The sequence below is a fragment of the Leptonotus elevatus genome, chromosome 14 (genome assembly GCF_054856555.1).
Source record: "Leptonotus elevatus isolate MCC_2025b chromosome 14, RoL_Lele_1.0, whole genome shotgun sequence".
Classification (NCBI taxonomy): Eukaryota; Metazoa; Chordata; class Actinopteri; order Syngnathiformes; family Syngnathidae; genus Leptonotus; species Leptonotus elevatus.
Window position 1 is genome coordinate 2975973 of NC_141252.1, and position 25140 is coordinate 3001112.

The window sequence follows — 25140 nt, forward strand, 5'->3', positions numbered from 1 at the left end:
ATGCTGCACTCGTGTGGGGGGAAACAGCAACGCTTCTTCCTCTCTCTGGAGTCAGATGACAGCAAAAGTGTGCGGCGTTCAAAAACCAGACGATTCTAGTAATGTGAAGGTTTCACACTAGAAACGCTCCTTCCGGACATGCTTCTTTCTTTCTTTTCTGCTCATCCTTCCTTTCCAACTTCCTTAATGTGTTACTTCTTCATTCCTGCCCTCAAACCCGCTTTTTATCTTTGCTTTCCCCCCCCCCCCTTTACCTAAAAACTACATTCACCACTACTTCCTTCTGCACCTGTTTTTCTTTGTTCTTGACTCAAATGACTTTAAATTATTTCAGGTAACTGTTTTTGTTTTTTTTAATGCATGCCTATTTTTGACCCGCCCTCTTTATCCAACACCACCACGAGCAAACTTTTAACGGCACTATTCTATAGAATTGAAAAGATTCCGACGGCCAGCGAAGGCACCGCCATATAGCAACTCACGCGCGCGTCTCACATTACGTGCTGGTGACCGAAGGCGGAAGAGGCGACACGAAGCGTAGTGAAGGAATCCAGAAGTTTTGTCGCTTGCTCCAAGTTCGCATACCTGACTCAAGGAGGAGTTGCCGGGTTGAAAAACTCGACGCGGGGAGGGTTTGACGGTAAGTACCGACTGCACTCGGACCAATTTATTTGCCTCTCGCCCCGTCCGTCGGCGTTGTTTATTTGGGTGGCGGCGTTAGGGGAAAGCGGAACTAGCTTTAGCCGACTAGCTTGGTCGGCTCCGTGGGGAGACTTTCCTCGGATGCTGCCGGTCGTCGACGGCTACTTTGTAAGCACAATGTAAGTGACTTTTTTTTCTTCATCATCTTAAAACGGTTTATACTCTCGTTTGGTTGTTGAGGTTTAAACCGGTATATCTTTTATGTCGCTTTTTTTTGTTTTTGTTTGATCACTTTGGTGCCTGCCATTCATGTTAACGTCACCTGTTGACAGTTTTTTTTTCTCGCGAGAATTTTAACGAGAAAAAGTAATGGTTTGATTCACACCTGTTGTGTATTTAATTTATTTATTTATTTAATGAAAAATTTACTCTTCTATCCTTTGTTTCCCATTGATGTCCCCCAATTGTGAATCATTTTATTTCTTTATGTATGTGTAGTATTTTACCTGTTTATGTGTAGTTAAATCTTCTAAAGCCTCGCCTAATTATTTCCCATCAATGACTCTAGGCCAGAGATAAGAAGGAAATATCAGATGGTCTGAAACTGTGACTGGGTAGGCAGTCATTGTGAGGAATAAGCAAAGACGTCATTGTGCACTGCACCATGATCTGGAGGAACAGGTTTGGGTAGAAGAACCAGAACTTTGAGGTCATGAGTCGGCACGTCCACATTGGTGTTTTGTAAAACTAGAAATGCAGAGTTGTCGATGACCACAACTTGTCCCTCCAAGCAACTAAGGTGTTAATCTATTAGTTAAAAAAAAAAAAAATCAGTTAGTCATAAATGGTCAAATAAAAAGGCTATTGTAACCTTAAACTTTTTCACAAACAAATGAAAAAGATTCATTTGTTGATTTTTACCCTCGTTTAATGTTTTTGTGCAACTGTTTTGTGAGGTAAGTTTGTATGTAATCTGTTAAGAGAGAAAGTATAAGTTAAAACAAAAATACTTTATAATTCATCCAGACAAGCACATGCTCCCTTTTTGCTTTTTCCATTCAAAGTGCCGTCGCTGCAGATTTGAGTCCAAGGAAAACGTTTTACAGGAAGCAGAATTCCTCCACAGTTTCCTCGTCTCCTCCGAAGGCCTTGTAGAGTTTTTGTCGTTTGTGTGCCAAAAAGTGCCAACTGCTTGAAGGAGCGTGGAGTGTGACTTTGAAGGGAAAAAAAGCGGCAACATCCTCAGAGGAAAGCAAGTCGGGGCTTGCTGATGTAATCTGATTACTTTTAGACGTTAACAAACGGCTTTCAACTGTCACAGTTAACCTGGATTGCATTTTAGACGCAGTGAAACACAAGCCATGCAAAACGTTAACGTTGAAGCCATAAAAGAATGACGCAAGGCGATCACAGAAGATGCGTCATGAACGACATCCAGCAAGATCCTTCCCAGTAAAAACCCAAAACATTAAAGTTGCCTTTAATAACATAAACATTAAAGGAGGAAATGCGTACACATGAGAGTACGTTTGAAGTTGCCTTTTCCAAAGCCCACGAATGCTTAAAAGCAAAATCAATTAAAGCATTTGACCTATTTCCTTGTACTAAAATTGCTAGCGGTGTCAAAACTCGTGCAAAAAAAGTAACTACACAGAAATGATATTTGCTTTAAGGCTTAACTCATACAGTAGAAAGACGCTAAATATGAACTAATCATTCAAACTTAATGTATTATATCATGAATATACAGGACCAGTGCCGGTTCTGGAAGGGTCACAACAACATGGCTCATGTTGGGGTCACCAGCCAAAAAGGCTTCATGTCGGACCCTTTTCAGTAAGAATTTGAACAGTCTCTTTTTAGAGAAAACGATAAAAGAATGGTAAGAAAACAAATACGTAATAACAAACACATTCGTACAGGAGCTGTGGGCACTCATGTTAACTGCGCTCATTTGCTGACACCCACGTCACTCACCAGCCAAGACCCAATTAGTTAATTAGTCCAGTAGAACGCGAGGATGGCAACACCAAGAGGACAAAAAAAAAAAAAACACCTGCAAAGGCAATATTTATCTGAGGAATTGGTAGAATACTTGATTGGGTGGTAAACATTCAGGCGCTGTCTGTTCTCTGATGTTGCCTACCGAGGTGGAAAAATGTGCTCGTTACCTTTCCTGCGGCTGCTCTTTGTCCTCATGACGCATCTGCATACATGCTGATGTTGTGTTTCTGTCTCGTAACAAATCCATTAAAGTTTCTGTTGGCAGGTGTCTGCATTCAGTCTCATGACTGTGTTGCTCATTGTTTGCAAAAGGAAACACATTCGTAAATTAAAAAAAAAAATTAAATAGCGGTGGGAAAAAATAAATGAATTGTTTAAGCCAGCCAGCCCTCGATTGTTCTTAACCTCCCTTCTCATCTTTTCATCACAGGCCGCAGACTATCGAGCTGAGAGCCACGGGAGGCGCGTCCAAACTGGACAGCAGCAACATGGACGACATGACGGTGGAGCAGATCGCCGCCAGGGCCAACCAAGTGACCGATGAGGTAATCCCACCCGTTACAAAAGGTGCCGCGCGAAGTCGGACCTGCGCGCGCTTTTAAACTATGAAGTTCTGAAAAGAAACGAGATGAGTGCAAATCGGTGTCTTATTGACGCCTTCAGCGGTGATGAATATTTACAACAATCCTGCTCAGCTGGCTTGTGTCAACACTGTCACCACCATTTTGTTTGTTGAACATTTTGTTGAACTAACCGGTTACTTTGTGCCATGTAAAAATGGCACTGACAACAAAATCAATTATTTTGTGAATTTTGTTTGTCACCGGGGTGCTCTGGAAGGGTAACCCTTGCGTTAAATGTGAAGGAACTGAACTGTTCAACAAATGTGCGTTAAGCACGGTATAGATCGTCTTTCAACATTTACGCGAAACTTTATTAAAGTTGGGCCAAAGTCACCCAAGTTGCTGCTTTTGCAGTGAAAGCCCGTCAACCGAGTTAAGCATTGACATGAAATCAATAACCATGCCCATGTTTTGTTTACATCGCTGAACAACACTGTTTATGTTGTGACTATTTACGTCTGCGGTTGTGCTTGCTTGCGCCTTCATCTTGACGACTTTTAATGGCTGCCGGATGATTTCTGCTGCTTCTCCTCTATGAACGTTTGAACACGCGATGATGTAATGTTTTTCTGTCTCTTCCTTCCCTCTGCCTACGCCTGCTTGGCTGACAACTTGTCGCCTTCTGCTCAGTGGAGGTCAGAAACTAGTGAACTATCAATTGATGTGTATTGAGAGAGATGAATACATTTGGGCATGCCCAATGTTGAGCTTTCTGTCAATGTGAAAGAAAAAAAGACAAGTCTTTCAGTCTTGGTACATTTTTTTGTGCATTTACCAGATGCAAAATCACTAGAATTAAAAAAAATAATGATAATAATAATAAATCCTCGCGGTGATAATAATAAGGCTTAACTGTATGAATGACTGCAACTTCAGGTTCACTTGCAACCAAATGTGCATTTGGCCCTAGCAGAAATGAAATTATGCTGTAAGAATCCAAATGTTTGAATTAAATAATTTCACGCAAATAAAATTGTGATACCGCAACTAATTCACTTACTGATATTACATATTTTCGGGGGTAATATTTTTTATGGCAAAATTCTTGTAACCCAATGACTATTTTTCTTGTAATGTTAGCAAAGTAGTGTAATTTTCCAAATCATTTTCAGCTTACCATCGCATATCAAATAAACGATGCCCACATTTGCGCAAAAAATATTATTTTTCTTTATGTCTAGTATGTGTACATTTTCATTTATCCAAATCAAGATTGTCAGGCAAGGTTAAAAAAAAAAGGCAACTGGACTCTTGCATGTTGAAATTTTTTTGTTTGTGTTTTTTGTCGAAAAACATAAAAATAAAAAAAAGGATTTGACCAGTTGTGCTAATAGGCTAACAACATAGCATAACCCTGATAAATCTGTTGTACCAGTTAGGAAAAATTAAAGATGAAGATGCTCAAGTTTGATTGACGCTGTCAACGACACTGTCGGAAAATTAACAGTGTGTTTATTGTTGCGGTCATGGTCGAAATTAGAAGCAGCAACTGGAGCAACTGCATTCCGGGTTCTTGCATGCTCCTTGTTTTCCATTCCTCACACTTTTGGTCACCTGACAAGTGGGCGGGGATCGCTTTTGAGAATAGTAAAGTCGAATCAAAATGTATATATTTGATGTGTTTATTTTTGCAGTCGCTGGAAAGCACGCGCAGGATGCTGCAAATGGCCGAGGAGGTGAGACGACCGGCACCGTCGTCATTGAGCCTTTCTGTGACGAAACCAGAAGGAAATGAACATTTTAAAAACATGCTTTTTTTTGCAGAGCAAGGAGACTGGTGTGAAAACCTTGGTGATGTTGGACCAGCAAGGAGGTGCGAATGCCGCTTGCCCGCATATTGATGTCTTTTTTTTTTTTGTCTAAGTTCCACAGTGCTAGAAAAAGTGCATTTGGTGTTCTTTGCTTGATGGTGCCAACTCACTCTGAAGACTTCTCACTTGTTGGGAGTCAAACTGTCAGCGGCGATGCCCGTTTTACGCGGCGCTGATGGTTGACGCGATGCGGCCTGCTGGTCTTTCAGAGCAGCTGAATCGCGTGGAGGACGGCATGGACCAGATCAACCAGGACATGAGGCTGGCCGAGAAGAACCTGAGCGACCTCTCCAAGTGCTGCGGACTTTGCATCTGCCCGTGCAGCAGGTACGCCTCGGACGACAAACGGAGTCCTCGTCATCCTGTCATGAGCCTGTTACCCCGTGATGGGACATTGGGATTTTCTAGGAATGCTGTAAAAGTGATTACAGTATATCAATACTAGGGGTGTCAAAATGAGTGCGATAATTTTTTTTTTTAATTTAACGCCACAAATTGTGCGATTAATGGCCGCCCCTTATTTGGAAAGCCTGTACTGGGGGAATTCCAGTCGCAATGCAGCAGACACATCAAAATTTAGCAGTAATACATTTCATAATAATGCATATGTTTGTGGAGACTGAAAAATGACCAACACAAATCAATATCGCACTTGTTTTTTTACAGTACATCTTTTTAATTTTAACTCAATTTTATGATTTATTAAGAAATTAGTCATATTGCTATTTGTTGAATATTTTTTTCCCGCTTTTGTTAACAATGGTATAAAAACTTAGAAAGTCATAATTTTACTGTACATTTAGAACAAATAATAACATTTGCGATTAATCGTGAGTTCATTATTGAAGTCATGCCATTAGTAATGATTAAAAGCTGTAATTGCCTGACACCCCTAATAATAAAAATAGTGTTATATATTGATATGTACGTTACGATGGTTATAAGAAATCATGATCAGTGATTTCACATAAATGAATATCATGAATTAGTGATATTGTAAAAAAGTAATTTAAGCAAATTTATTTGCAAAGTTTGCATTAATGAGCACCAAAGAAGTGGCTCAGTTTCAAAAAGGTTGATGACCCCTGAACTCGACCCTTTTTTGTATGCGAGTGTTACAAACATCCGCTCGTAACCATGACAACCCGCTCTTCCCAAAATGCCCTCGCTTTGAAGCCGGGGACTCTTTGACGATTACCAAAAGATGAGGTAGGGGAAGGCGTGTTTCTCGCGTGTGCTTGACGCTCCAACTCGTTGGCCGTGACGTGCCGCTCTGCCCCTTGCGCCCCCCCCCGGCAGGGTGACGTCCATCGAGAACGACTCGCGCTACAAGCGCACGTGGGGCATCGGAGGAGGAGGAGGACCGGACGCCGAAAGCAACGGCGACGGTTCCAAAGTGGTGTCGAAGCAACCGGGGGCCGTTCGCAACGGTCAGCCCGGCCAAGTCAACGCGGCGCCACCGCCTTCCGGACCGTACATCAAGAGGTGAGCAAGCGTCGCGCAGTTTCTTCCTTCAACCACATGGAATGAGTTTGATTGCCAAAAAGTGTGGTAAGATGCCTGGTGAGTCGGGAGGAAACGTGTTCGTTAAGGACAGATTAGCAAAACAGAACATCTGTTCTCGTCGAAGCCGCGATGTTGACGAATTTCAATTGGTCTTGAAGGATGTTTCTAACAACATCGCAGGATAACCGACGACGCCCGTGAGGACGAGATGGAGGACAATCTGAACGCCGTCGGCGGCCTCATCGGCAACCTGAAATCCATGGCGATGGACATGGGCACGGAAATGGACAAGCAGAACAAACAGATTGACCGGATCACCGACAAGGTAACGCAGATCCTCAATTGCTACCAAAAAATAAATGCATTTAGTGTGCTGGTAATCATCATATAGAAACGGAGTACGAACAAAAATGGAGAGCAGTATTGGGCAGGGTCTTGAAAAGAAATATTCCAAACGTGTATCTAAATATTGTAATATTCTCTTCGTTGTTTCCTCTGAAAGTTACGACTATTCTTGTAAGATCGAACCATTTTTCTCACTGTGACATTATTGATGATGTCCCAATAATTGAATCTCTTAGATGATCAACTTTATTTCCGTAAGGTTGGGACAATTCTTGCATTTCTAAATTAGATCGACTTTTTTTCTTTTGAAAGGAAAAACAAAAAACTTGTGACTTTTTTCATATTATTATAGCTTTACTTCTTATAAGTCCATTTTTTTTTCATTTTCACTGAAAATACCAAAACATGAGTGTCAACAAGCTGACCATTCTTGTAAGATTTAGATTTTTTTTGTCCTTGCATAAAATGTTCCCATTGTAACCCCCCCACCCCCCCCCCCCCCCCCAAGAGTTGCACTTTTGTGCTTGGAAAAAAACGATATTCCGGAGTCTATCTTTTTGTACGCTTTGATGAAAAAGTGATTCTTACTAGCGAAGACCTGAAAAGCAACTTTTGGCCTGGCATGCGTAACCGTTTTTATTTTCTCTCTGGTCAAGGTCAAATAAAAAATAAATACTTGAATATTTTAATTGCGTCTTGTGCTCATTTTTTTATCAGTCTTGGTGGCCATCCTTGCGCTTGCCCAACTGTCTTCATGGCCGTCTTTCATGTGACGCTGTTGGGATGCGAAATATGGAATAATGTTGCACTCATTGCATTTCATTTTGTTTGCTTCCAGGCGGACATGAACAAAGTGCGCCTTGATGAAGCCGACCAGAGAGCCAAGAAACTCATCAACTAAGAAGCCGCTTTCTCCCGCAACAAACCACACACACCAGCACAGCCACGCAAGAACACGCAATCATCTTGCTGTGTAGCGCAGATTAGAAAACAGATACAGGACCAGTGTAAGGTTTGGATTATTATTATTTTTTTTTTTAAGAAAGCTTTCTCCATCACGGAACACACACACACACACACACACACACATCACAGCCACGTAAGAGCAGAGCACCAAATTGAACAGATATGAGATCAGTTAAAAGTTTGGACACTTTCTCGCTTGAGGAACTGCTTTCCAAAATGGCCACTTTTTTATATAAAAATCACATTAGAGAATATTGCTCTCGGCATCGCTTCCACCTGTGCTCCGTTTTTTTTTGTTTTTTTTTAAATCTTAAATCTAAATGGCCTTTCATGTCCTACCCCTTGGCCAGCATGTAATTATTGTATGTGTATAATTTCAAACTATTTAATTATTTCAAGCAGAGCTGTGAATGAAATCCTCCCCTTTACATTTTTAAATATATTCAATTAAAAATGTGCTTCAGTAGGAACTGAATTACCCCCCCCCCCCCCCGACCTGCCACGTACCCAACACGTGGCTTAGCATCAAGCTCGTCTTGTGCAACAAGTGGATTGTAATGTAAATATCCTTGTTAGCAATTAGCTTGCTAGCATTCAGGTCTTGTGATCAGCGCGCGGCCGCTCCCCATGTAAATATGTTCTCAGCAGCACATCTGACCTGAGATCAGCTGTTACAAGAAAGAAAAAAAAAGGAAAAGTTTGTTGAATTGTTTGTACTCAGTAATAAAGCTATTCCAGGTATGAATGTCGTCTGCTCATGCTTTTTAATTTTAGCCACAATCATAAGAATCTTGCAAGTGTGTGACAACGGCCCAGGCGCTTCAAAAGTCAAATAGTTTTTAACGTCACTGTTCGCTGGTTCCTGTCAGCACACAAATAATACAAAAGTCAGATTAGATGGTCTTGATTGGTGCTTAGCAAACAATAAGTACATTCTTATTATAAGTCCATATTGTGTGCAATTACATTTCCCCCAATGGTGAAAAAAAAAAAAAAAAGTAAAACAGTTACTACAAGTGGAGTACTTGGCCTCACATTAGCACCATTTAACAAACATTGAATAAACATGTTAATGTCATGCAACGGTGGCTAAAGACTGCCCCCTGCCTGACTGTTGAAGAATACAATGAAGAGGTAGAAGTCACAGAAGACACACGATAGAAGTCAGAATATTACAAGTTTTATTTCTGTGAAAATTACAACCTTCGTGTTACAAGAAAAATAATTGAGAATAAAATTGTAGTTTTAGGGAATGTCGTAACCCTCAACGGATGTAAAAGCAACAGTCCTACCCGAAAAAAATATGACTTAATACATTAGATTGTTTTTTTTAACTGACTTTCTCACAAGATTACTTTATGACTTTTTTGTTGCAACGTTATGGCTTCAAGGAAAACGAAATTATAGGTGTGTTGGTAGTACTAAATAACATTTGGGGGGGGGGGGGGGGGATCATATTCAAGAATAACGATGGTATTTCTCTTTTCTTTTTTTTTACGCCGACAGTATTTTTGAGAGAAAAATGTAGCAGAAAAAAAATTCTGTTCAAGTAGTGGACTTAAGCAAAAGCTAGATAATTATCAAATTTAGACATTTTCAATTTCAATTTTTTTTTTACTATTATTGTATAATTGGTTTTATTCAGTATGCTCATTAAATATTACACCAATTTTCAGCATTTGTAATTTTTTTAAAAAGTAGAATAAATAATTTTTTCATCTATATGTAATCTTAGTCATTTGTTTTTGAGGGGTGGGGGGGGTGTCAAAGTAAAAAAAAAAAAAGTGGGGGACATAGTAACAGTTGTAATTTTTCAAGATTTTTTTATTTTTTTACTCAAAGTTGTATTTTGTCACCTTTTGTCAAGTTAAAAATTCAAGAAGTTGTAATCTTTCAGCTTTTAATGAAAAAACAAAACAAAACCTGTTGCAGTAGTCTTTTTTTTTTTTTCCCAGCAAAGAAAATGGACTGTACTGTACTTGTCATATTATAAGTGTGTAGTATACATCTTTTGAGTATGGCCCTCTTTTGCAGCTTATTATCGCCACATGTGCAGATAAATAAAAACTAGCGCGGAACCTGAACGTATATTCAAATACAAGCCTGACTGCTACATTTACAGAGCTTCTGTGTGCACAGTATCGTTACAGTTCACAACCATTGTGTGAGGCACCAAAAGAAACTTTGTCATACATGGCAACCTCCAAACATGCGTCTAAAGCAAAAATTACAAATCATTCTTTGGTTGAGTGTGAAAAGAGCGTTCCTGTGCTTTCATTAAAAAAAAAAAGAAAAAAAAAGGGCATTTGCTAGCATGTGTTTGCTTAAATACAAGCAGAAGAACCAATGTTGATATATAGAAAACAACTCCCAAGCGTGCCCTTGACTGCTTGGACGCATTTAGTGGCGTGCCAGGTTGCCATGGTGACGCCCAGCAAGCCCGAGGCCTCTCACTTCTTCTTTGCAAAGCGGCTGAACTTCTTGTCTTTCTTGGCAGTGGGGCCAGGTGAGGAGGAGGAGGAGGCCGGCGGGGGGAGACTCTGGCTTTTGGCCCCCGAGGACCCCTCCGCCGGCGGCTCTTCTTGCTCCGCCGGCGATCGAAGGGCCCTCGCCATGGCCTGGCTCCAACGCCGCAGCTCCTCCTGAAATTCAACAACAAAACATTCACCACGTTTGGGAAAGGGAGGTCAGCTCACGTGTTTTTTGTTTTTTTTTTGTAATATAAAACTTGAAAAAAATACTACTTTGACTAAAATCTGTTTTTTTCTTGAATTAAAAAAAAACATCTTTAAAATTCCAATTCTTGAAGAAAAAAAACAAATTCCCTCAAATTTAACATCCATTAACTAAAATAACACTAAACTCACCTCGTCTTTACACTGGAACAAATATTCACTGCCATCTTCAAGACTGAGAAAGAGAACAAATAAATGGACGTTCATGTTGCGCTTTGTCGCCAACGACCGCATTTGAAACCCGAAGGCTGCCGTGAACCCGCCCTCACCGTAGTTTTCCCACATGCTTCTTCTTCTTGTAGTTGCCCATTTGCTCCCAGCTGGCGTTGCCCAGGGGCAGCGGGTCCTCGCCGTGAAAGGTGGCGCCTTGGCCGAAGCTTTTGGCGTCCTTGTAGCTCAACAGCTGACCGGGCCTCAGAACGCAGTACAAGTTGTTCCACGACCTACACAACACAAAAATCAATTCACATTGCAGACACTCCCCCCAAAAAAATCACAAAAGTTCAACTTTTATAGATTCTGGGCCCACAATTTAAACCATTTCAAGTATTTTGTTTGGGCTTCCAGCTCTTAAATCTACGAAAACAGGAATAATAATACTAATTTTAAAAAAGGAGTACTGTGGAAAAATCTGGCCCATTTTTTTTTTCCTTTGCAACTTTTTCTGGCACTATTTTGTTTTCTTTCTTCTTGCATTGTGCATCAATAATTTGGAAAACATTTTGAACGTTTGTAAATGATTTTTGTTAGGCAAAAAATACTTTCTATTGCAAAGTCACGAAAAAGATAAATAATTGTCTCTAATTGCATAACGTTAGTAAAAAAATAATAATAATAAGTTCCACAGCAAATGTATTCATGTCATTCTGCAGCTGAGCGCGACTCTCGGGGAACAACAGTTGGTGACCGACGTCTGCAACTTGCAGAATCGGCTCAGGAAACGTTTTGAAGTGCCGCATGTTTTAGTGAAACAGTAAAGTGGCGTTCAGTCGTGTCACTCTCTTTTTTTTCTTTGTTCCATGTTTGTTAACATCTATTAAGTGTCATGAAAAATTGTGACTTGTTTCTTGCTTACTGCCGCTTTGGAAAATTTGCTACCAAAAGTTAAATTTAGCAGTGTTAGATGCAAACAAAAAATGGAGCCCTCCGGTGTCCTTCCAGGGCTCCCAAAAGGGTTACAACAACCAAAATGGACGTGTCTTACCTATAGGAGACCTTCTTCCTAGCACCTCCCACATCCTGCTTGCGTCCCAGCATGCCCTCCAACAGCACCGTCTGGGCTCGGAGCGCCTCCGCCGGCAAGGTGGCCGCCCGCTCCGGCTCATCGGCCGCGGCCGAGAGGGACGCCTCCAGCTCCAGAGAGCCGCTCTCCCTCATTTCGGATTCCACCGGCGCCGTGGCGTCGCCGGTCAACCCCTCGGGGATGCCCGAACTGGGCTCAGCTGCTCCGGACTGGAGGAGAAGACATATTCAAAGTAAAAACACTCACGCAAAAAAAAATAAAATAAATAAAGTCTCAACAAATCCCCCCCACCCCCACTTTTTTTTTTTGTAGTTTCCCCACACACTTTTTTGCAGCACTAATTAAAGTTCACGCACAAACTCACCAGAGTTTCTTCCTCCACTGTGAAGAGTTGCGAAGACTCGGCAAATCCCGTGTCTTCTCTTCTGATTGGAAGAAACAGAAAATTGTTGAAACACGACTATCAACAGCATATAAAATTCAAAATTCATTCAAATGACTATATTAAATATATTTTACAATACACATTATCTGATTGTTGACAATGTGGAAATGTAAAATGACATACAAGTCATTTTCCCATCACATTAGAATGTCTCAAAATTGCCACAACTCATTTTCAGTTATTTTTCACCTAATAAATTCAATGTATTTATATAAATGTATTATTTAACATTTATATTAAATACATTAATGTTAAAATGTAATACATGAATGCTTAATACATATATTTAACAAGTTACCCCCCCCCCAAATTAGCTAAATATATGTATGTAATGTAAAATACTGAAATATATGACAAAATAAAACGTATAATATCATTAAGAAATGACATAATTTAAAATAAATGAATGAAAATCAAATTTTCGAAAATAATTGAAAACTTTTGAATCAATTTTACATAATGCACATATTTTGCTTGAATAAAAATGTGCACAAATCCTGAAACAACAAAAACTGGATTATGACAAAATCATCAAGATTTTTGCAAACTTGTCTGCCGTCAATAACGTTTGTGTGTGTGTTAAATGGTAACCGTGGCCAACTGGTACCTGCTCTCCTGTTCGTAGCGCTGCTGTTCTTGAACGAATTGTTCCATCTCCTGCTGCTGCTTCCTCAACTCCAACAACTCCAACTGAGCAGACAACAAGACAAACGTTTTGTCCATTTTGCCCGGGAAGGTTTCAGTTCGCGCCGGCCGTTTTCGCGCCGTACGGTGGTGAGGCGTTCGAGGGCCGAGAATCGCTCCTCCCAGGCGGCGGTGGACTTCTCGAAAGCCTCGTGCCGCTTGAGCAGCTTCTCCACGTCGTCCACCGACTGGCCGACCTCCTTGCTGCTCACGTACGGCTCCTGAGCCAACAGCCAGGCCTCGGCCACCGACGCGTCGCGTGCGAACTGGCACACCTCCAACACTGCGCACAAAATTGGTTTGCAAAAAACGGCCAATATGGACGACATTTATGATGAAATTGCACTCACGGAGTCGGAGCCAGTCCCAGCGGTCGTCCCACTTGAACATCATCTCCTGACGTTTGTGCTCCAGCTGTGTCATCTTTTCTTGGATCTTGAACCAACAAAATAATAAGTTAGAAATCTGCGAGCGGAATCGACACGGGGATTCAAAAAAGATGTCCGACCTCGGTCGAGTCTCGGTGCTTGCTTGCCAGAAGGCTCGTCCCTAAGTCGGTGCACTCGGTGAACTTGGCCCCGCGCGCTTCGATCTCCGAGCGGATGCCCTGATGATACTTTTGCAGAAGCTCCACGGATGACACGTCCCTGGAAATTGGGGGAAATTGGGAATACGCAAAAAAGCACGGATTTCTTTGATGCAATGAGTTTCTTGTTGAAAGGAGACGAGACTCATTTGAAATTCAATGCCTTGATTTGAAGCCCTAATTTGAAACTCCCAACCTAGTTTATAACCCTTATTTGAAACCGTGAGATAATACCCTTATTTGAAACCCTAACAGAGTAAAACCCTAATTTGAAACCCTAACAGAGTAAAACCCTCATTTGAAACCCTAACAGAGTAAAACCCTAATTTGAAACCCTAACATAATACCAAATTTTAAATCCTAACATAACATTACCAAACTTGAAACCCTAACATAGAGAAAAGCCCTAATTTGAAACCCTAATAGTAAAACCTAATTTGAAACCCTAAACCTAATTTGAAACCCTAACAGAGTAAAACCTTAATTTGAAACCCTAACAGAGTAAAACCTTAATTTGAAACCCTAATAGTAAAACCTAATTTGAAACCCTTAACCTAATTTGAAACCCTAACAGTAAAACCCTAATTTTAAACCCTAACATAATAACCAAATTAGAAACCCTAACATACATGAAAACCTCAATTTGAAACCCTATCTTAGTAATACCCTCATTTGAAACACTAACAAAACATTACCAAATTTGAAACCCTAACATAGAGAAAAGCCCAAATTTGAAATCCTAACATAGTAATACCCAAAATTTGAAACCCTAACAAAACATTACCCAATTTGAAACCCTAACATAAAGAAAAGCCCTAATTTGAAACCCTAACACCCAAATTTGGAACCCTAACATAGATTCAAACCCAAATTTGAAACCTTAACCTGAGTTTAAAACCCTGAATTTAAAACCCTGAATTGACAGCACAATGGTTGCCTGGGGAGACCGTCCGGTTTTGTTGGGTTTGCTTACATTCCGTCATTTTACTTTGCAAAACCACAAGAAACTCTCCACATGCTGCGCAACTGAGCTGCAGCACATCCAAGTGAACGGCGACAACCAAAAGTGTCGTCCTCCGCTTGCCCGCCGCTTTACCGGGGCTTCTCCTGCGTGTCGATCTGCTGGCCGATGCTCTCCATCCAGGCGGCGAGGTCGCGCGCCATGGCGAAGAAGCGGAACTTGTGAGCCGTGTCCAGCAGTCGCGTGCGGCGCCCGTCGCAGGCGTCCAGCAAGGCTTTCCAGGCCTCCAGAGCGTCGCGCTCCTGCGCCTGGATGGCGTCGGCGCGCTCGCCCGCGTACTGCGCGCGCAGCCGGCCCGACGTCTCCTGCAGCTGCTGCACCTGCAAAGGGGGGGGGCCGGGCGTCAACGGGTGCAAGCCACATGCTGATATAGCTTGCCTGACTGACATCAAGACTGCGATTCTTCTTTTCCTCGTAAAGAGCAAATCACGTTGCAGTTGTTTGGCTGAAATCGAATTACTCGTCAGCTCAAAAAAAATATTTTTACATTCATGTTGCGCTTCCTAATATTTTATTTTTATCTATTATTTGGATTATTCGTTTTACATTTCAATTCATTACGAGTATATTATACAAAAAAAAAATTCTACTTTTAATGTCATTTGTACATTTTTAGGAAATATATTTTTACAGTTTTATTTTTACTATATTTTTAAATTAAATTATAATTATAAAATATAGATGATATAATTAATATTTTTATTATTGCCTTTATCTGGTTTTATCATTTTATTTGAATGTTTTTATTGTTCTACTACTATTTTTAATATACCTAATTCATGATATATTTTACTTTTTATTTATTTATTTTATTTAGAATATTATTTGTTCTTGAGTACTCACCAATACTACTAGTACATATGATACAGCACCAACTGTTGGCAAGACCCATTTTTTCCCCTTAAGTATTGGTGGATGGTATCCGCATCCTTCATGAGTACGATACCTTGAAATAAGGCCGGTATCGGCCCGATACGATACCTGGTATCGGTACTCACCCATCCCTAGTTATTACTATTATTTAAACTATATAACAGAATATGTAATTATTGTTAAATATAATGAAGTCATTAGTATTTGTTTTTTTGTATATTCTAATTATTTCTTAGTTTGTATCAAAATTAATAAGCTAAATGATGGCTAAAAATGATTTACTTGCATTTAAATTTTGTAATACAAAAAATATCAAATTATATCGACTGGATTTGATAAATGTGAATATTTAGGTATTTGTAGTTTTTTTTTTTTTCCAAAGACACATGATTGGATTTAGACTAAAATGCACAAAAGTAAATAAATAAATTGGCTCATCAGTGGGTTTGCATGTCCACCAGGGGGCAGCATATAAAGACATGATTCGAACAGCGGTTGCGCTTCCTTACCTGCTTTCCCAGTGAGGCGATGTCGCGTTCGAAGGCGGCGTGCATCCTGTGGAAGGACTCGGCTTTGCTGAAGTCCTCGCCCACGTCTTCGGGAAGCTCCTTGTGCTTGTCGCCGATCTGGACCACCAACTCCTTGCCGTCCTCAAAGTACCTTAAGACCACACGGCCATCCGGATTTCAACTTGCATTCAAATCTGGATTTAGCGTCACTGCTGTACAAATTTGTCCCAACAATATTTATAGGAAAAATACATCTGCCGAAGTGGCAATCATTTACAAGGGCTGAACAAACGTTGTGCCATTTAGAGCTGAAACAAACTTCTCCAAAAAAAAAAAAAAAAAGCTAGAAAAATACAACTTCTGAATTTGCACAAAATCTTAAGGTTTTTGGACAAAATCTCTGGTTTCAAACCAGCGTGGCGCAATAGCGAGTGGGACGGCTCTACTACTACTACTTTCCTTTTCCATTTGTCTCGCTTACTTGAGCAGCTCGTAGGAGGCGTTGAGCAGCTGAGCGCGCGTGTCGATGAGTTCCAGGAGGTCGGCCCAGCTCTCGTTGATGCCGTCCTTCCAGTCGGCCATGGCGATGGCCTCGCCGTGAGCCGCCTCGATCAGCTGGTCGATGGTCCGGTTGACGGCGTCCACGCGTTCCTGACCCTGCGCGCCCGTCTCGCGGGCAAACTCGCGGAACTTGTCCCGCAGGAGCTGACGCACGCATGACAACAAAGTGACACTCGTTTTTATCCCCCCACTTTGCACACAGCAAGGTTACGCACAACCAAAGAAAGTTGAATGAAGAATCTTTTTTAACGACATAAAAAAAGTGTCGTTTTGTATGCAGTATATTTTTTGCTTACGTTCTTTTTGTTCATTTATTATTACGTTTTTACACTTTAAGGGACGATGCCTAACCCTTTTCACATATTATTATGTTGCTTACTTTATTATGCGTATATATTTTTTGTACTTTAGTTTTAATTAGGATACTTTTTATTCTGTACTTTTTTTGGCTTCTTTTATTCTATATTTTTAACACTTTTATTACTTTCAAATAAGTGTTAATTGCTTACTTTATTTTATATGGCTATACCCTTTTAAATAATAACACACTGCTTATACAGTACCGGTATTTTTTTACTAATATTGTATATAGTTGAGTTGTTTTTGATTAAGTGTATATTTTATTTGATTCTATTCAAATTATTTCCACCACTTTTTATTTTTTGCTTATTATACTTTTGTATTACGCTTTTAAACAAGTATTCATTGTCTATTTTATTAAAGTTTTCACGCTTGAAAATATTACATTTTTCATTCAGAGCATTTTTTTTTTTTTTATATTTATTATTCTTGTCCAATGTTGTGTTTTTGGGGGGGTTACTTGATTACATATTTTTAAATGTACAGTTTGATATATCATGCTATGATTGCTATTTTTTACATTGTAATAATCACACATTTAATACAGCTTTTTATGATATGAAAAACTTCATAAAATATTTCACTTTCATTTTGCTTAATTTATGACAACACTTGTCGCTGCAGGGCTGTAACGCTGCAACATTGATGCTAGTTTCATTATCCCGTCTATGGTGTTTTGCATTGTGTGTTAGCATTAAGCTAGCTGACAAAGTAATGCGCAAGTTATTTGCGTTTTCTGTTTAGTTTGACAATAAACTTGACGGCAACATTTGTTTGACTCCTTGACGGTAAAACAAATTGTAGCGGCGCCTGTACCGTGACGTGGTCCAGGTCCTGGCCCATCTCCTGCGAAGACGCGACCACGTCGCGCTCGGAGATCCACTGCTCGAGGTCCTCCACCTCGCGGCTGAGCAGGAAATGTTGGTACGCGTGCTCCAGCTTCCTGCGCCGGTCCTCGGCCAGCTCGCTCAGCCCGGCGTACTGCTTGTCCACCTGGCTCTGGCGCCGGATGATCTTCTCGCTGCGCCGCGGGGAATCGAAAAGACTCCAGCGTTTTCATTCGGGCCGCATTTAGTCCCATTTGAGGAAAAGTGGCGGCATACCCGTCGGGATGGTCCTCCGCGAACATGAACTGAGCTCGCTCCGACAGATTGCGGATGGCGTCGGCGTAGTCGTCCACGGCCCGCTGGACGATGTTGTGACGCTTCAGACTCAACGCGGCGCTCTGCTCGTCCTGCATGGACAAAAAGACAAAAAGTGAAAGTTTAGTCTGTGAACTGAACGGGTGCCACAAAAACAAAACAAGACGGATGCTGAACAATTGATAGATGATATGCAGCATCCACTGCACCATCTCTCGACAGAAGAGCAGCTTCATTTCTTATATTTGGGCATTCTACATTTATCTTATTATTCATACTAGTATTCTATACGGAAGCGTATTGCATTCACTTGAAGGGAAAAAAAAACAATGCCTGTTTTTCTGATACATTTTTTGGGGGAGCTTTTTTTTTTCCGGTTTTTAAAATATTATTTTCAGTTTTACTGAATTTTTTTTTCTGTCAAAAAAAAAAATCAGAATAAACAGAGCTGGTGTTCTGTTTTTCTGAGTATATATATATTTTTTTTTAACCTCTGAACTCCAAGTGACTTGTTGCAGACTCGCTAATAGCGGAATTAAAACAAAAAATAAAAACTGAAAAACAGAAAAATAATTATTTTATAAAACGGGGAAATTACTAAATTTAATAAAATTACTAAAAATATTCAGAAAAACTGAGGAAAATATATATATTTTTTAAACTGAAAAAAAATTACCCCCAAAAAACGGAAAAAAATATTCAATAAAACAGAAAAAAATACTCAAAAAAAACCAAAGCTGTCCCTAAAAATGTATCAGAAAAACAGGAAAAAAAAATTCAAGTGAATGCAGTCGCTTCCGTAATTCTACTATTTGATCTTTTTTATTTATTTTTAATGGAATTATTTTTTATGTTTTTTGTACTATTAGTGTGTAATATTTGGAATTCTCATTTTTTAAAATTATGTTTTATTTATTTACATTACAGTATATTGTATCTAATAACTTGCTAGTTAGCTAGCTATACATACAGCCAGCTAGCGAGCTAGCTATCAAGCTAGACAACAACATCTCAAGATAATTCTGTATTTTTTGTCTAGCAGTTTGCACTCTTTCTTGTCTATTATTATTATTATTATTTTAATTTTCCATGTGTTTTTGGTACTATTTTGAGCATTATTGCTTTGACTGTCATTAGGAGTGTAAAAATGTACCTAAATGTAAAGCCTACTGGCAGGTGTGTGCTAATTGCTATTCAACATGAATTTGAATGTGATTGGCTCATTGTGAACAGTCACATTCCCAGCATTAGCGGGTGTGCACACTTCTGCAACCAAGTGATCAAAGTTGTTTTTTGTTTTTTTACTTGCCCCGTGTAAAAGAGGTTTTGTTTCAAATGAGTTGAATTTGAATTTTGTTTCTCCAAAACCTGCCATTGGAAGAGGGGTGTGTAGACTTTTGCTGTACCTTGGGCTTTTCCTCAGCGATCATGTAGAGCTCCTGCTCGCCAATCCACGCTTGGGCCTCGTCGGCGTCGTTGTAAAACTGCTGCGCCCGGTGCGACGCGTCCAGCCTGTCCTTGCGTCGCTTCATTTGGTCCTGCAGCCGCGGCCACGCCTCCTCCAATTGACGCAGCTGCCCGGCCAGCCGCCCGGCCAGCCGCCCGGCCTCGGGACCTCCCTCCTCGCCCTCCTCGCCCTCCTCGCCCTCCTCGCCCGCTGCCGCCGCCATCCTGCGTCCTCGCTCCAGCACCTCGTCCACGCGGGGCTGGTGGCCCTCGATCTCTCTCTGCAGTGTCTGCGCAAGGATTCAAATAATAAGGATTGTGAAAATTGCGTATTCCGTTATTATCAAACTGTATTGAAATGAAATTGCATTTTTCACTGTATAATTTTATTTTTATTTTGTTTACATTTTTGTAATATTTAAATCAGATTTTTCTAATTCATGAAATTTAATACGTTATTTGTGTGTTTCGTGTTATTTACTTGATGAATGTTTTTTTCTTTTCTTTGTTCATTACTCGACTTTTATTCTTGTCACATTTTCCTCACCCTTAATTTGTTTTTCTCATTTATACTTTTTCAGATTGGTTAAATCTTTTTTTTCATTTTTGTTTTACTTTTTTTCAAACTAGATGTGTGTACATGTACGTTTACTTTTTTTTTTTACATTGAACATATTTTCCTATACAGTGTTATTATATTTACTTCATTTTTATTTTAATGGTTTATTGAAAGAATTTGCAACAAACTTTTAAATATATTATTCTTTTCATTTAAAACTCACAGAACTATATTTTTTCATTTACGTCTGTCACATTTTAATAGCCTTCAATTTAGAAAAAAAATTCAATTAATTTCCCCCCAATATTCACTCCACATTATTTTTGGTTTAGTTAAACGGTTGTTCTTATTTTTACTTTTTTTTTTGGTATTTAATTTAATTTGGCTTTTTTCTTTTCTTTCTTTAAAAAAAAAAATCTAAAACCAAAATAATATGATTCTCCGCTTTTTAGATGCCAAGTATTTGTGAGATAAATAGGATGAGACCAAGATCAACTTGAAACGGTTTTTTTTACCATCGATGTGTCCGACAACCTGCACAACTCAATTCAAGTTTTAAAAACAATATTTTCGATAGAAGAACTGAGATACTGGGATTGCACAAATGTGCACACCCTCTCAAATTGGGAATATGGCTGTGTTCAGACTCAACGAATCATTTAACCTCATGTTTACCTCTAACGCAAATAAATGTTCTAGTAGGCTTTTCATGATTTTATTTGATCTTTTTTGCTTCAAGGTCTTGTTTGTAGCAAGTCACATAAATGCTGGAAATGGTTTTAAAATGATTCATCATGGTCTAACTTTTTGATATTACAAAAACCTGACAGGGGTGTGCTTGACTTTTTATACCCGCTGTATATTATAAAGCTGCATTCCTTGCGTCTGCTCTATGCAATCTCAAGTTACCTGATTCCTCTTGAGCAGCAACTGCACAGTTTGCAGGTCGTTTCCATGATCTTGCGACAGCGCCAGCGGCAACCTTTCTTCGATCCACAGCTGGAAAACAACAACAAAATGTCAGGACATCTCAACAAGGAAAAAATATATATATATATATATACGGAATCCGATGTGGTAAGACTCACCAGCTCGTCAGCCAGGTCCCTGTAGAACTGATGCACGGCCTTGGCCGCCTCCAGTTTGCCCCTGCGCTGGGCCAAGGGTGCGATAAGCTGCTGGAACTGAACCTGCAGATTCTGCTGCTCGGCTTCCAGTTCGGGCTGCCGCTGTTCGTCGCGTCCTCCGCCGCCGCCGCCGCCACCGCCATGCGTCCTCAACACCTCCTGCAGCTCCTCCAGCTCTCGGCCGCGATCCCGTACTTGGTTCTCCATCACCTGGTCACCAGAAGAAGCGGGGGGTGGGGGGTTGGGGTTGGGGTGGGGGGTGGGGGGGGTGTCAAGAACCCGAGCAATTTCTCCGCCTTCTGTAATGGCGCGTATGATTCCCACCTGGTGTTTCTTGAGCAGGATGTTTGCGTTGGTCAGATCTCTGACGTCTTCGCCGGCGCCGCCGTCTTCGCCGGCCGCGCTCTGGAGCCGCTGCTGCAGCTCGCCCAGCCACTTCCTGATGTCGTCCAGGCTCTGGTCGAACAGCTCCGAGCGGTTGGCGTCGAACAGCAGCCGGGCCTTCTCCTGCGTGGTGGACTCCAACATCTCCCACAGCCGGCGGAGGGCGGCCAGGCGTTCCAGCACCGCCGGCTCCGACTCGGGTTTGGAGGCCATCAGCTCGTGGCCCTCCTGTCGTTTTGATTTGATTTGATTTGGATCGGAGAAGAAAATTTTTATTCAGATAGATGAGCGTCGACTTGCTCATCGGCAAACGGCTAGGCTAACAAAACAAACTCTTGCCTCATATATTTGGTGCTTGGCGGAGGTAAATAAAAGTAGCCAGAAACTACAACAGGCAACAGGGATCTGTGAAGATTTATTCCTTTCCCCATACGTCACCCCTCTAGAAATTTGGGTGGAAATGTTTCTTTTAAGTCATCATGGTCGCTGGACGGTTGACCAACTGTTGAACAGCTAGCAAAACAACCTCTTACCTCATGTACTTGGTCCTTGGTGGAGGTAATAAAGTAGCTAGCTAGTAGCTAGCTAGTAGCCAGTGGCAACAAAAGGCAAACGGATCTGCACCAAAATGTCCAGATCCACCCCTCAACAAATATTAGTGGAAAAATTGTTTGACTTGCTAACCATCAAACGGCTAACAAAACAAGCTTGGCGGAGGTAATACAGTCAACTTAAGGCAACCGGATACAAATCTTGAAAAATGTTGTTTTGTGCACTCACGCTAGCCGCCTTGCTAATCAACACATAGCTAACAAAACAATCTCTTGAGTCCTGCTTTTGGTACTTGGCAAAGGTAAGAGCTAAGGAAGCTACTTAAGACAATTAGATCTTGATGAGTTATTAACATTGTTTTTCAGTTTCAATTTATATTTTAGCCGTTTTGGATTTAGTTATAGCAGTATGGCTCAATGAATAGAATTGTATTATCTGTCTCACTCTCAGAAGAAGGGCAATGGGTTTGTTCCATTTGATATGTTTAGGGAGTTTTTTGTCTGGGGCCGGTCTCTGCCGGTCGGAAGAGGGGAGTCACAGGCTTATTATTATTGTTTTTCTCTAATCTGATTTATACCCATGGGAACAGATTCTCTTGTATTCACTGAGTTGTAATCAAATGTATTGTGGGCTGATGAGTGGAGACATTTCGTATTCGCCCACTTTTGAATAAATGAGGATGTGACGGAGAGCCGGACACAGAACCTGATAGAACACGGCTTCAGTGTCGTCAGCCTTTCGTCATCAGAAGCTTCTGTTAATTATTTACCTTTGCAAAGGGACTTCTTCACCAGGATCTCACCATTCAGTTAATTGAACACGCAAAGAGTACAATACTTAATATTGGCTACTCTAACAATCTGTATCTGAATTTCAAGATGTCTTCCTTTGCCCTTACGTCAGCAACCTCCCAAAATTGCGGTGAAAATGTTTCTTTTGTGTAGTCACACTGGCCAACTTGCTAACGAGTAACCAGCAAATGGCTAACAAAACAACCTGTTGCCTGCTACTTTTTGATGCTTGGCAGAGGTCACGAGGAAGCGACTTAAGGCTACCGAATGCGCATTAAATGTTCAAGATTTCTTCCTTTGCCCACGCTTCACCCCTTTACAAATTTTAGTGACAACAGTTTTGTGCCATCACGCTAACTTGACAAAACAACATCTTGCCTGGAGCTAGTAAGGTAGCTAGTAGCTGCACCAAAATGTCAAGATTTTTTGTATTTGTTGAGCAAAATCCTGTTAACAACCTCAACAAAGCAACCGATGGCTATCAAAACTCTCGCCTGATGCTGATACGGTTCTGGTCCTGGGTCTCTTCAATTGGTACCTGGTCCACTTTGTCCAGCCAGTCTTTGTTGGAGGCCAACTCGGCCATGAAGGCCTGATGCTTCAGCCACTTGCTGTGCAGGTTTCTGGCCTCGTCGTAAGACGTGTCCTGAGCGGTCAGCATCTTCTCATTGATCCACACGGTCAGCTGGGAATCGGACAGAGGCAGAAACGTCCTGAGATCGCCGCAACGGCTCCGCCGCTGCGGCACCGGCGGCGCAACAACAAAACGGTGAACTCACATCTTGAGTGTTCTGCAAGAAGCGTTGAAGGTCTCGGTTGTCCTGCAGCTGCCCCGACACCTCCTGCGCTCGCGCTTTGTTTTTGTTTTGCCTGAATGTCAAAAACAAACTTTCTTTTTTCTTTTTTCTTTTCATCCCCGCAGAGAGAGGCTCGAGTTTCAGAAATACACCTGGCGCAGTAACGGTCGTCAAGAGTGTACACGCTCACTTTGAAGTGAATCGATATCCATTAGCGCTGCAACCTGCCTACTCAGATGCATTGTGGGAGTTAATGTGGGGGAAAAGCATCCTCTGTGGCTCTGTGAGCGCCGCTGATCAAGTTGGGATGCATTTCGACACCCATTAAGCTTCAGCAACGATGAATTTTAGGGCGAAGCACAAAATTCTTACTAAGAGCAGGAAACTCAAAAGTGACGCGCAGCTTTAACAAACATCTCCCGTCTCGTCGTGTTTCATTTGTTAACGAAAACGACATGAAAATATTTTCGTCCAAGCGCACTTTTTACTGGACGAGACTAAAACCCCATTAACTCATTTGCTGCCATTGACGGCTATAGACGTCAAAAAATATTTTTCATTATTTCTATTTAACATTGTTGCCACTTTTGTTAACAAAAGTATGAAAAACTAGAAAAAAATGTTTTATTGTACATTTAGAACAGATATAACATTTTTGATTAATCGTGAGTTAACTATTGAAGTCATGCGATTAATTACAATTGAAAACATTTAATCGCCTGACACGATTAAAAAAAAAGATTATAAAAAATTAGGGGCGTCAGGCGATTACATTTTCTTATCGTAATTAATTGCATGACTTCACTAGTTAACACCCGATTAATCAAAAATGTTATATCTGTTCTAAATGTACAATAAAAAAATTCTAGGTTTTCATACTCTTGTTAACAAAAGTGGGGAAAAAAATGTTAAACTAATAGAAATAGTTCAAATGAAAATGCATAATGATTTTACTGATTTAGTCCCAGTGATTGTTTATTAATGGAGGTTTAGTCTAGTTTTTGTCCGGTAAACAATATGTTGACGAAAATCTTTTCGTTTTGTTTTCGTTCACCAAAGTAACACGACTGAGATATGTTAGAATTAACGGACCGACCCAAAAAAACAAAGTCTCTGTCCAGGCTGCTCAGTAAAAAATGTGAACCCTTTGTAATGACGCAGTTTTCTGAAAAAAAATCTGATCTGATCTTCTTCTACGCCACAAGAATAGAAAAGAGAAAACTGACGTGTGCAGCTTTAATCAACACCTCCAATCTCGTCGCATTGAAATTTTGCTTGGTTATAATGCTAGGTACGAGTGTTAAAAACAGCGAAAAGGACAAATGGAAATGATGGTGATGTAGTGGTAGCATGACTGGACTGGCACAAATAATCGGCCCTGGCATTTTTGACTTTTACTGACCACCCTTGGCTACCACATAGCTCTTT

General features: G+C 40.7%; 2 protein-coding genes across 4 annotated transcripts in view; one reads left to right on the forward strand and one right to left on the reverse strand.

Moving 5' to 3' along the window:
* The first annotated feature begins 473 nt into the window (after positions 1 to 473).
* snap23.1 (synaptosome associated protein 23.1) lies at positions 474 to 8638 on the forward strand. 2 transcript variants are annotated; one of them, XM_086094069.1, is made up of 8 exons: positions 474 to 640; positions 3077 to 3191; positions 4904 to 4945; positions 5034 to 5082; positions 5290 to 5407; positions 6380 to 6565; positions 6767 to 6911; positions 7770 to 8638. In XM_086094069.1, the coding sequence occupies exons 2-8, from the start codon at positions 3135 to 3137 to the stop codon at positions 7830 to 7832; spliced, it is 660 nt and encodes a 219-aa protein (XP_085950195.1). In that variant the 5' UTR covers positions 474 to 640; positions 3077 to 3134; the 3' UTR covers positions 7833 to 8638. The 2 variants fall into 2 exon arrangements, with proteins under 2 accessions (XP_085950195.1, XP_085950194.1); XM_086094068.1 differs by lacking the exon at positions 474 to 640 and adding an exon at positions 648 to 821.
* Positions 8639 to 9061: 423 nt separating this feature from the next.
* sptb (spectrin, beta, erythrocytic) overlaps positions 9062 to 25140 on the reverse strand; it is a 40721-nt gene continuing 24642 nt past the window's right edge. For both annotated transcript variants that reach the window (XM_086094067.1, XM_086094066.1), the window contains 20 exons: positions 23695 to 23785; positions 23454 to 23600; positions 21513 to 21800; positions 21150 to 21398; positions 20971 to 21060; positions 19463 to 19792; positions 18018 to 18148; positions 17731 to 17935; positions 16475 to 16698; positions 15994 to 16144; positions 14687 to 14931; positions 13513 to 13651; positions 13355 to 13439; positions 13091 to 13287; positions 12928 to 13010; positions 12240 to 12300; positions 11837 to 12084; positions 10902 to 11075; positions 10765 to 10807; positions 9062 to 10539 (listed from right to left, as the gene is read on the reverse strand). In XM_086094067.1, coding sequence (XP_085950193.1) covers positions 10348 to 10539; positions 10765 to 10807; positions 10902 to 11075; positions 11837 to 12084; positions 12240 to 12300; positions 12928 to 13010; positions 13091 to 13287; positions 13355 to 13439; positions 13513 to 13651; positions 14687 to 14931; positions 15994 to 16144; positions 16475 to 16698; positions 17731 to 17935; positions 18018 to 18148; positions 19463 to 19792; positions 20971 to 21060; positions 21150 to 21398; positions 21513 to 21800; positions 23454 to 23600; positions 23695 to 23785 — 3373 coding nt within the window. In that variant the 3' untranslated portion in view covers positions 9062 to 10347. The remainder of the gene's footprint in view (positions 10540 to 10764; positions 10808 to 10901; positions 11076 to 11836; positions 12085 to 12239; positions 12301 to 12927; positions 13011 to 13090; positions 13288 to 13354; positions 13440 to 13512; positions 13652 to 14686; positions 14932 to 15993; positions 16145 to 16474; positions 16699 to 17730; positions 17936 to 18017; positions 18149 to 19462; positions 19793 to 20970; positions 21061 to 21149; positions 21399 to 21512; positions 21801 to 23453; positions 23601 to 23694; positions 23786 to 25140) is intronic.

Excerpts from the sequence above, each read along its gene's own strand:
- snap23.1 (XM_086094068.1), top strand. The coding sequence starts at position 784 with ATGCTGCCGGTCGTCGACGGCTACTTTGTAAGCACAAT. Across the intron at positions 4,946-5,033 it reads TGCTGCAAATGGCCGAGGAG|AGCAAGGAGACTGGTGTGAA; the intron begins GTGAGACGACCG and ends TTTTTTTTGCAG. Across the intron at positions 6,566-6,766 it reads TCCGGACCGTACATCAAGAG|GATAACCGACGACGCCCGTG; the intron begins GTGAGCAAGCGT and ends ACAACATCGCAG.